Source organism: Geotrypetes seraphini, chromosome 12 (assembly GCF_902459505.1).
Source record: "Geotrypetes seraphini chromosome 12, aGeoSer1.1, whole genome shotgun sequence".
Lineage (NCBI taxonomy): Eukaryota > Metazoa > Chordata > Amphibia > Gymnophiona > Dermophiidae > Geotrypetes > Geotrypetes seraphini.
Genome location: NC_047095.1, coordinates 119,336,337 through 119,348,357, shown reverse-complemented (window position 1 = coordinate 119,348,357; position 12,021 = coordinate 119,336,337). Strand labels below are relative to the sequence as shown.

Genomic DNA, 12,021 nt, shown 5'->3' with positions numbered 1-12,021 from the left:
CATGGGGCTGGTGGGTAGGTGGGCAGTGGTGAAAAATGCTGCACATGATCCGTGGGATAAGAGGGAGAAATGTAGCAGTAGAAGGGGTGGGAGATATACCTGGATCTCTCAAGACAGATGGACAGAGAGGGCGATATATTTTGCCAACAGGGGTGGAGGAGAGAAGAAAAGTTGGATTCATGGACAGAGAAAGTAAGAGATATTGGTTGGGGAAGGGAATGGGGGTCCAGAAGAGGTGTGCAGGAGGCAGAAAAAAAACACCAAAAAACTGGATGCATAGTCTGAAAGAAGTGCAACCAGAGACTCAAGAGGTAGGAAAAATAATTTATTTCAATTTAGGTGATCAAATTATCAGTTTTGTGATAAAGGGGATGGAAAGCCTTTCATACGCTGAGAGATTGGAGAAACTGGGTCTCTTTTCCCTGGAGAAGAGAAGACTTAGAGGGGATATGATAGGGCATGAAGATCATGAAGGGCATAGAGAGAGTAGAGAGGGACAGATCTTCAAACTTTCGAAAAATAAGAGAACAAGAGGGCATTCGGAAAAGTTGAAAGGGGACAGATTCAAAACAAATGCTAGGAAGTTCTTCTTTACCCAACGTGTGGTGGACACCTGGAATGCGCTTCCAGAAGATGTTATAGGGCAGCGAACGGTATTGGGGTTTAAGAAAGGATTGGACAATTTCCTGCTGGAAAAGGGGATAGAGGGGTATAGATAAAAGATTACTGCACAGGTCCTGGACCTGATGGGCCGCCGCGTGAGCGGACTGCTGGGCGCGATGGACCTCAGGTCTGACCCAGCGGAGGCATTTCTTATGTTCTTATGTTATATTTGTCACTGTGGTGCCATGCAAAGTGATGTGCCTTGACCTGTTGGAAAAAACCCCCAAATAAACTAACGTTTCTTTGTGTACAGTGTGCTTTGCTTTTATTCTGTGGTTACCATTATGCATTAGTGTGTATATGAAAAATGGATGGAAGAAATTGTGTTACAATAAGTAACATTATGGGGTTGGGTCAGGGGTGGTATTCTGGCAGGGTACTCCCTGTTGGTATTTGTTAGACTTAGGGGGTACTTGGCTTAGTTGAAACACTGATACCATGCATATTCATTAATATCCTGTAAACATGACTGGTAAGGGGGCAACTCCAGGATCAACATGGGAAACACTGATCTACAGCAAGTGACTAGCCTTTGGGGCCTTCACTTGAAATAAGGCTGTAGTTCTTCCTGAGAAACACATATGCTTTACTATTCCTTTTAGAAAGCCTAAAAAAAAAAAAAATAAAAAAAAGATCACCGATTAGGTTTGGTTGGGCATTAGTAGAATTAGGTTACATACAAAATTCGTGTTGGAGAACTCCCTTCTCCAAAAGGCTTTGTACACAGCTCTAGAAAAAAAAAAGCTTTTAAGAGAAAGTGAAAAAGTAGATGAGATCAATTTACTTTTCAATATGCTTTATTAGACTAACATGCAGACCCCTAGCTACAGGATATAAAATAGGCCATCATGGTAGGAAATACAAAAAAAATTAAACAAACACTCCATAATCAGAGTTCAGCTATATCTCTGTCCCCTTTGACAGCCCCAGCCTGTCATTTGGCATCTTAAAAATTGTTTTAAACTAGTTTGTTCTAGAAACTTAAGAGAATCATTCAGCAGATTTTCCAGGCCATCTGCCCTCTCTTCACTTTAGCAACTCAGGCATGAAGACCCAGACCTGTGTTGACTCTTCTGAGTTACAGGAAGCCAGAAACAGGGCGTAGTTCAGTGCCTCGATACACAAGCCAAATTTCTGACTCCGAAGCAGACTGTCCTGAAAAGAGACAAGATCAGCAGATGAACACAGCCATAGGTTGGGGGGGGGGGGGTAGTTATGTTCTAAGCCCCAGCTGAGCTGTTACCTTGAGAAAGGCTATCTGTCCACGTCTTGTAACTTACAATGCGACGTGACATCATAAAATAAATAGAATATCAACGTACCTTCTCATACGAAAATGCTTGATGCGGAGGTACATTTCTTTCTCCATCCTGATCCACACAGGGCTCAAGTATAAGGGTAGAATGTGCCACACTGAGACACAACTCACTGTCGATGTTGTGCCGGATTTCATTCAGGGAAGTGTACTCAAAATACTATAAAAGAAAAGTTAGACAGATGTTTAGCTGGCATGCACTGTTGGGGGTGGGGGGGGGAGGAGTCTTGACTTGAGGGCATCCAAACCCTAGGTAAATATTGACCTGCCTTGGTGGTGGGGCACACAGCTGAAGGCCTTATGCATCCCACCCCCATAGACAAGTATCTCCCCTTTCCTGCTCTCATTTCTACCCCCCCCCTATCTCTTCTGTGCCACATCAGAACGTTACTTAGCAATGGCCATAAGTGCTAAAGCCCATTCTGCCCAATTCATATCCTCTGTGTGCGGGGGGCAGCAGCCATAGCAGCATTTGAAGGCAGTCAACTACTGAAGGCCGAGTACATTTTGGAGAGACAGGAAAATCAGGCCAACATCAGGAAAATATTTACTTCTGTGTAGAATTCTCCAGGGATGCAGAATTACTGGTGTTTTGTGCAGAATTTCTGAACCCCCTCTCCTGCTGCCCAATCAGATCAGCACTTCTCTGCAGCCCAAATTATACCTGGCAAAATCTTTTGGCAACCAGTGTGGTTCTGCAGGCTTCCCTCTCTGGTCCCACCCTGGATGTCACTTCTTTCTTCAAGACGGATTGCAGTAAAGGAAAGGCAACCTTTCTTCCAGCTCTGTAGGCCAACAGCAGCATCCAAGATACACGGGATAGATTGAGGACAATAGGGTGCAAGTGAGAAGTGCTGGCTGGGGAGGATAGGTATGAGGGAGATTGGGGGGGGGTCATTCTGTGTTTTCTTATAATTGGATTGTACTGAATTTCCACACTGAAGCAAAACTAAAAGCCAGATCCCATAACTTCTACAAACTGGTCAAATACCAAAATCATTGGCTTAAGAACTTAATTGTAGACTGAAGTTGCACATTAACCCCCCCCCCAAAAAAAAAAAAAATAAAAAATAAAAAAAACCACACACACAACTTGGTGCAGTTAATGGCTTCCATGGAACCAATTCTTCAAACACAATGTTCATGCTATTTAAATGGTTATTGGCCTTTACCAGCTTTGTGACCAGTTGAACCTGGTTGGAAGTTCAAGACTTTGATAGTTGATCCATTTTTTTGTAGAATGCTGTCCATAATGGGTATCTTGATTTTTGTCAAACAATGTAGCCTAGCCTTCAGATGTATAAATGCCGACTCCAACTAGAGATGCTGCCAGATCACCAGCTCCCCCAACCTTTTACTAAGCTGTTTCTACTACAGCCTGGAGAACCAAATGCTCGACGCTCATAGAATTCCTATTCACGCTGGAGCAGTGTTGCGACATTTAGTAAAAATGGGGCCCAAGTGAAGGCTTGCTTTCTCTATTATAAATATGAGAATACTGAAATGTACTGAAATTCATGATAAATTATCAAAAATATATTTTAAGTGTTGTCAAATTTAAATAACATGCTGACTTTGCAATTGTGTCCAGAGTTCTTCTGGGAGTAATTACCACCCTACCACAGTCTGAGGGCCATAACCCTGTTGGGTTTGAGGTTTCCACAATGCGAACACGAATGATACTATTTATATGCAAATAGATGTAAAAGCATTGAAGCATGTTTTCATTGTGGAAACCTCAAACCCAACTGGGTTATGGTTCTCAAGACTTTGGCTGCCCACCACTACCCTAGGCAGATCAAATTTGGCCCTTACTACAAACTACAATACCTTCCCCCACACACACATAGAAGCCCCCTTCTTACCTGCATATCTGGATTTCCATGGCATTTTCTTAGGCCTACTTGAGCCTTTCCATCATCCAACTCACTAACATCTAGGCACATCTTCAAACCACTGTTCAGGACCTAGTTAAAAAAAAATAAATTTAAAAGAAAAGAAGCACATTGCCCAGGGTTTTAGAACTGGGCCACTGGGGAAAGTGTCACTAGCCTGGTAATTCAACATACAGCAGACTTGCCGTGTTCTTGAAGTCCCCCACCCACAGACAGGCATCCCAACCAGTTTTGAAGTCCCCAGCTGGAGCTTGTCTCTTGAGCTGCCACAGAATTAGACTCCAACCAAATTGATGTTAACCATTCTGAAGGTGCCCCTATACATACCGCTCCCTCCCCCCCCCCCCCCAAACACACACACAAGCCTTTAGGCACCTTGAATTGTATTTAAGTCCAATTAAAACAGCATTTTTGACTTAAAATTTAGGCGCTGGTAGGGCACTTACCAGCACCTAAGTTAAGGTGCTTTTTAGAGAAGATGGGCCTCAAGTTTGAACCCCTCCCAGTGAGACCTTTTCCATTGGAGAGGTTTTGCTTTTTCAGATACGATACATTTACTACTTCTGCTTTTGTCTTGCTTATGGCCTGTATATATTTAGATACAGCCTCAAGTTTCCAAGTTTATTAAAAAAATTATACCGCTTATTCAAATTTCTAAGCGGGGTACAGCAATAATAAAAGCCTCAGCTCTTCAAGTATTTAGTGCAGGCTGTGATCCTATCTTGGAGGATCCAGAGCCTGAATTGTACCCTATGCCAACAAGCCTCTTAGCATGCTATGTGGCTGCACCATTTGGGAAAGGTCTTTTGCAAGAACACCCTTTCAGAACCAGATAGCAATGCTTTAAGTTTCAGATTTAAAAAAAAATAAAAATGTTTTTTTTAAAACCTTTTCAAGAAAGATTTTCAGGCATTGAGGCTTAATTGGCAACTCGTGAGCTCACAGCGCAGCGTCTGCCCAGCTGTCCGCCACTAAACATCTCCTTATACAGAGGCCTAGAGTACTCACAGCGCCATAAAAGCGTGGGTTGAGTTCTGGGATAAAGAAGTCTGGGCGGACGGTTTTCATGTACCAGCTGAAAGATTTACAGCCCAGCTGCTCTCGCAACTGATGTCTCTGGCTCAGGTCACCGTATGACTTCTAGACAGAGATAGAAGAGAGAACAAAACAAAAAACAGCAGTCAGGTCTCTGTTCATGACATGTAACAAATTGGGGTAGGCCACTGGGGTCTTGGCTTCACCAACTAGCTCAGAGAAATGGGTCAGGAATTTTGGTTTCCTTTACCCCTTTCCCTCCCCTCAACTAAGAAGAGTTTTCTACTATATCTGATATATGAACCTAATCCAACATAATGAGATGAGAAGGGGGTGAATGAGGTTTAGCACAAAGTCCAAAGTTTTACCTCCTTAAATATACGGGCAGCCTCCATATGCCTGTGATAGAACAGCATCTTGTATTCATCCATCCAAACCTCTGCCAGTCGTACCAGGTTGCGCGACACCACCGACCTCCCCTCAGGAAAGGTGTGAGGGCTTTCTATGCGGTAGACGTGACCCACCACTGAGCAGGGCACAATCTCCAGCTTTCCTCCACACATCCATACCTGAGAAGAGAGAACAACATCTTTTGAAAGGCTTGACCCTCCTGCTTAAAATCACTTCCATCTCCTGCCAAGACCACCATAGCAGGCGTGCAGCCTGCTCCCGCTTGCCATGTCTCTTACCCTAAGAGACATTTCCAAATTCTCGCCTCCCCAGATTTGCATGTCTGGATCGTAGGTCCCAATGTGCTGGAAGAAGGATTTGGAGATAGCAAAGAGTCCCCCCGCTATGGCTGGTGTTCTGGATACACAAAGAGAAATCTGTCAAGTCCCTGCCTATAAGAATTAAGCAGAGAGTGGGCGGAGTGCATGTTGTCACTTACGGGAACGGCTGAGTCTTATCAGTCCGCATGTCTTCTAGGGCTTTGGGCAGGGGCTCATACATGAATGCCAGCGACCAGTCAAATATTCCACGGGCATGGCTCGAGGGCTTAGGGACAGGCTGCTGAAACTGGAAGGTGTGCAGGTCAATGGAGGCAATGTCAGGGCTCACAACAAGAGTGTCGTCCAAAGCGATCCGATCCAGAAGTGGTTCCAACCACCCTGGCCAGCACTCGCCTGCAGGCGAGAGGAGAGGTATGCATCCTTGAAGTCTGAAATGGAAGGGGGAAGAATGCCAAGTACCAGGGCACCCCTTGTGAGCCTATCACATGTGCTGTTGAATGCCTAATCCGCCACCACCTAAGTCACCTCCAAGTGCAGTGTCTCGTTTCCTTCACCAAATGCTCCCCTCCTGGTTCCAGCTATCCTGTGCTGCATCAAACCAGTTTCACCTCCGGTGGGCCCTCTACTCACAATGGGCATCCAGGAACACCAGTACATCTGCTTTGGCCTGCTCAGCTCCCAGCAACCTGGCACCAACCAGCCCCTTCCTTGCTGGCTGCCGTAGGACCCTCACTACCTCCAGCCGTCTCACATACTCATCCAGCGTTTTCTTCAAGTCCTCTGTAGACGGGAGAAACAGGAGCACCCCCATCCCCCACCAAAATCTTCATCAGAACCAATACATAGTAACTCCCATTGGGGAACACCCTCGGGTCAGTCTAGGCCAGGGATTCAACCTAGTCAGGTTTTACTTGCAATGAATATGCATACAAAGGAGATTGTATGCAAATTCTCTCATGTATACTAGTCGAGAGTATCCTGGAACTCGACTGCGTGTCATAAGGACTGGGTTGTTTACTTATTTTTAGTTTATCAGATACTTTAGCTAGATTGCGAGCCTTCGGGACAGATAGGTACTTGAGAAATTACCCTAATTTCATTTTAATTTGATACATTGTAAACCGCTTAGGTCAGTAAAATGCAGGAGTGGTATATCAAATCTTAAACTTGTGCATTAGGAAATCCTGAAACCTGAATGGGTTGTGGTCTTTGAAGACCAAGGTTGGGCACCCATGGCTAGGCTAATCCTAATTTTACCCTACAACAGCTCTGGCCTTTTAGTTGCAGGCTTACACCCATCTCCACTCTGATCTATTTTATTGCAGATTCACCAAGTTCTACTCACACCCTCAACTTTCTCTAGGATTAAGATTGTTCTATTTCTTGTTCCAAATGCAACCTGAACATGCATAGCAGAATGGGGTGGAACCCATGGCCCAAACAGGGTCAGCAATGGGAATATTAGGGGGGGGGGTTCTTTTGGTAGAAGCTTGGGAAGGAACCCCCAAAGCCCACCAGCAGGCTGCATCTCCTTCAGCTTTAAGCAGGTTTAGGGGCACCTGCAACATGGACACCCTGATCTTGATCCACCCAGGTGATAAGGATAGTCTACTGCAGTAGATTTTTCCAGTTCTGTCAATCATCTTCTCCTTGTCCTGAAAACCCAACAGAATAAGTGTGCCCTGGGGACTGGGTTAAAAAAAGCTATGCTGTAGAATTGCAACAGAGAGACATCTTGTGTGCAATACAGGATCAGCTCAGTCTTCCGATGGCCCTATTGTGATCTTATTGCACCTAAGGAAACAAGTTTTTACAACTGTTCCTAATATGGATGAGATGCCCCTTGCATAGGGTATCTGAAGACAAGACTATATACATATGTTAAAATAAAGATGGAAGCTGAATGCTATAGAAAAGCTTCAGAGTTACAGTGAAAGGATATTGCTTTGTTAGCATTACTGGCAAGTGTTAAAATTGTTTTTAATAGACATACCTATGTCTTAGGGCAGGGGTGGGCCACTCTGGTCCTCGAAGGCCAGAATCATAAGAACACAACAGCCGCTGCTGGGTCAGATCAGTGGTCCATCGTGCCCAGCAATTTGCTCATGCAGCATCCCTCTGGTCAAAGACAAGCGCCCTAACTGTTCTTATGAGTTGCCTACCCCTGTCCTAGGGACTAGGAACAAGGTCAGTGTGCCATACACTGAAACAGTTATCACATGCTAGGGAGTGTTCTATGTCATTACTATTGCTAGGGAAGATTAACGAAAGATTAAGAAACAATGCGACAAACCAACAAACAATGCTGGAGTATGCAGTTTATCATTGGACATTAATGAAGTCATTGTAATTAAAGATGTACCAATTATGTATTTCTAATAGTTTCCTTAAGTGAGGTCAAACTCAATAAAAATGGCCAGTCATTTGTAATTTGGGGAAATTCTTAGTTGGTACCCTACCAGTTAGGACACCAAGAACTCCCAAGGCCTTGATGTTTTAAACTACACTATTGTGTCTGGTAACTATTTCCCGAGTCTTTTCCACATATGGAAGAAAATCGAGGGGTATGAAATCTGGCAACTGAAGAATAGACCTAATTTCCCCCACCTAAATGAGAACAGTACCTGTTGTCTCAAAGCAGACCACAATGGAAGTCAAACCAAGGGGGAAGATGGTTCTGCATGGCTCCCATGCATCTGATGCTATAGCCCCTCTCCAAGATACAACATCCATTCTAGGTGTGGCTTACCGTTGGTACTGGCATCATCTACAAGGATTATCTCATGCAAGAGAAAGCGGGGTACAGTGTAGAGAACACTGTGGACTGTACGCAGCAGAGTTGAGAAGGCCTCATTGTGGAAGACAATGATCACACTGACAGGGGACAGGGCTGGACAACGCTTGAACTTCTTCGCCAAACACCTTTCAGGGGAGGGGACAAGAGGAGTAGGTTATGTTACTGCAGAAAGTTAAAATCAAGCAATAAAGGATTGTCTCAGGGGTTCACTAGAGGCATGGAAAGATGAGCATTTTAAAGAGACATTACTCCATCCCTTGGCTCCCAGGCAGTGTCTCCTGAACCTAAACCCAGAGAATCGTGTGGGACTGTATGGCACAGTGGTTAGAGCTACTATGAAATCTTATCCCCAATGCAGATGGTGTGACCTATCCCTGTCCTCGTTGTTAAAACCACCTTTTAAACTGAATGAAGTTTGTCATCAAGACACCCCTTCAGTCTCAGATTAACAAGTTCTCATTGACAAGTCCAAGTTTCAAGCAAGATAAGTCAAATACAATAGATAGCTCTAGAATAAATGAAGATCAACTCTTTCATTGTCTCACCAATCATTACCTAAGCTGCTCAGGTTTGTCAACCTCCCATGACTTCTTTGGACATTAGACCTAGAAACGAAATCTGTAGTCCAACTATAGCCTCAGCAAAGAGGATTAAACATGCAAGTCAAAACACATGTTTATGACCAATACTTGGTTAAGCAGGATTACAAAAAGTCATCTGGGACAGGCTCAGTTAAGTCCTGGGATTGCCCTACTGCATGCTGGGTTATATATTTCCTGCTCATCAACTAGGTCTACAAATTTATAGAGGCAAGAGGGACAAAGCCAAAGCCAGCTCAGACTGTTTCTATTGACACGAGGCCCGCAAGTAACCTTAGATGGCATCTATAAGAAAGCTAAGCTCTGTGTAGAAATGAAAGTGGGGGGCATGACAGGAAAGCAGGAAGCACATAATAAATACTGTACACCACACAGTTTTGTTCCTATCTTACTCAGGGGGTCTGGTATCTGGTCCAAGGTCCCGATGGAGAGAGATGCGATCGCTGACAAAGGCATTAAAGTTATACTTTACATAGCCCATTTTGAGCTCCATCTCATCTTCTGCTGTCAGATCTAACACCTGGTACGGTCTTCCCCCTGCGCCAGGGGACCCGGCATCTTGGTGAGGCCGCTGGAAGCGGGGCTGGAGCTCGGCAGCATAATAGTAGCCAGGGAGGCAGCCCATGGGCCCTTCATTCTCTTGTGATGGTGCTATCTGCCCCCGAGGGGTGCTGTTATCACTGTATACACTCGTAACATGAACCGTAGCATGCCTGGTAGTATAAGCCAACTCCTTCCTCATTGACTGCTGCACCTCAGTATTAGAGAGGAGCCAATACATAAAACCCAGCATCAGGATGCAGAGAAACAGCAGTAAACGCAGCCTCCACACATTTCTGTGTGTGAGAGGCATGGCCCAGACCCTGAAAAGGGAGAGGGGATAAAAAGGAAGGAAGGGCTGAAGAGCATAGGAAGGAAAACAACAAGGATTAAAGAGACATTCTGTTATTCAGGCATATTAGTTCTCTAAAAAGAATCAATTATCTAGACAGGGAAGGGGCGAAGCCCAACATCAGTTTTCCCCACTAGCACAAAATGGCTGCCTCCATCAATAGACATCTTAACCGAGTGCTCTTAGATCTAAATGCATATTAACTGGCCTTTGAAGATTAGGTCTCTACACCCTTCTATCATCTTCTCCAGGAGCAGTTACCTCTCGATTTCAAAACAACTTATTATCTATCTACTAACAGAAAGTTCCTGAACACAATATAGCATACAAGAGACATAAGTCACTTTCTATATGGGTTCATTATGCACACCCACAAAAGAGGAGCATATTACTGGGTAGAATATAGCTTTTCTACTACACATTTTAGGGGCCTTAACAGAAAGTAAGTGGAGAAACAGCCTCAAGGTTAGAACAATTAACTGTCAAAAGGGAGCTCCTAAAGACATAGGGGCAAGTCACTTTACACACACACATACACCCTCCCCAACGCCAATTACCTCAGGTACAAAGTTAAGTCATTTAAGGACAGAAAACCACTTTGAATTACAACTGTAAAGAGTTGAGTCATATCTAGTCATTAACTACTGCTCCAAGTAGCATATAGAGGGAGAAAGTTACAAATCTGTAAATCTAGCTAGTAGAGTCACCCCAGTTAAAAATGCTATAGCACACATTGCTTTTGAAGGTAGAATTTAACTGTATGTATGCCGCAGAGAATCAGTTAAACTCATCAGAAGACAAACAACAGTTTCCCAGGTTAATACACTTAAAATAAGAGAGAAAGAAAGGAATGAATAACTAAAGCTAGTATTTTTTTTTTCTAGTCTTAAATAATTGGCACCATAAGAGATCAGCACCAATTTTCCAGCTCAAAACTATAACCTACTCCTAAAATAAAACACAAAGCAGAGTTATAAAAAGCACCCCCACTTCTTATACTCAGTACCCCCTCATTTCTAAATAAGAGAGAGAAAAAGAAATTGAATTGAAACATGAGCCCAGACAGTTTGCTCCAGGCCCTTCTGAATGCACTTCACTCACCTGTTTCTGGAACAGAACCACACCCCCAACCTCCATAGAGTCCAAACCCTGGAGGAGCTCTTTAAATACAGCTGTCCCCAAGGCCATGGGGGTGGCTGAGCTAATCAATTTCAATCATTAAAAAAATTGCTAAGATATACATTGTGATATTGCTCTTCCTTCTTGTAACATTCTTAATAGTTTTGTGGGGGTTTTTAAATTAAAATTTTTGGTTCAGTTATGCAGGCATTGGGTTAGGCAGCAGCGAAGGCTAGTGGGGTGGGGGAGGGAGAGGAAGAGGCTGCAGATTGGAGACCCTGGCAGGGTCCTGAAAGTTCCCTGCCTTCTTCTTCGCACGCCCCCCTCCCCTCCTGGCTTGCAGTGCAAGGTATTAAACACTATAGCTTAGGGGTGTTAAAGCCCCTCCTTGGGGGCCGCAATCCAGTCAGCTTTTCAGGATTTCCCCAATGAATATGTATGAGATCTATTTGCATGCATTGCTTTCATTGTATGGTAATAAATCTCAGGCATATTCATTGGGGAAATCTTGAAAACCCGACTGGATTGAAAGCCCTCGAGGAGGGACTTTGACACCCGTGCTCTAGCCAGAAAGGGGGGGGGTGGTGGCTCTTTCTTTTGTTTTGCGCTGGTTGTGCAGAAGTGGTGCGCATGCTCTGTAATCATAGCGAGACAGGTAGAGAGATGAGTGCAGGTCCGGTATCCTTCTGTAATCAGTCCCATCTGATTTTGTTTGATTTTCCCTGTGCTTGAGACCGAGGTTAGAGATGTTCCTCATCGGTCTGGAGTGTTTTTTGTCGCTGTGCTATCTCTGGGTCTCTCTCTATTTTTTTCCTGTTGGGTGAGCATCTAATATGGTTCTCCCTTTGATAAACGTAATCCGTTGGCTATCGGTGCCATCCTTTGTCCACTCCGTGTGGTGATGATAAGAGATGGGTAGTGGGCCCCAGGGTTACCATATGGCTCCAGAAAAAGGAGGATGGCTTGAGACATCCG

The 12,021-nt window shown here is 44.3% G+C and overlaps 1 protein-coding gene across 1 annotated transcript; it reads right to left on the bottom strand.

Annotated features, from left to right (window-relative positions):
- Positions 1-1,442: 1,442 nt before the first annotated feature.
- On the bottom strand, positions 1,443-11,111 carry LOC117346344 (polypeptide N-acetylgalactosaminyltransferase 6-like). Its single transcript, XM_033915745.1, has 11 exons — positions 11,029-11,111; positions 9,428-9,933; positions 8,389-8,561; positions 6,270-6,419; positions 5,798-6,032; positions 5,598-5,715; positions 5,277-5,477; positions 4,882-5,013; positions 3,844-3,945; positions 1,986-2,138; positions 1,443-1,818 (listed from the first exon to the last, which is right to left on the bottom strand). Exons 1-11 carry the CDS (start codon positions 11,062-11,064, stop codon positions 1,690-1,692), a joined length of 1,935 nt encoding a protein of 644 aa, XP_033771636.1. The 5' UTR covers positions 11,065-11,111; the 3' UTR covers positions 1,443-1,689.
- Between the last annotated feature and the right edge of the window lie 910 nt (positions 11,112-12,021).

What these genes read in the sequence shown, in the direction of transcription:
- LOC117346344 (XM_033915745.1), bottom strand. Translation starts at nt 11,064, where the DNA reads ATGGAGGTTGGGGGTGTGGTTCTGTTCCAGAAACAG. An exon ending in TGGTTCTGTTCCAGAAACAG is followed by an intron (nt 9,934 to 11,028) that starts GTGAGTGAAGTG and finishes TATGCTCTTCAG; the next exon opens with CCCTTCCTTCCTTTTTATCC. An exon ending in GGTGTTCCTGGATGCCCATT is followed by an intron (nt 6,033 to 6,269) that starts GTGAGTAGAGGG and finishes TCTCGCCTGCAG; the next exon opens with GCGAGTGCTGGCCAGGGTGG.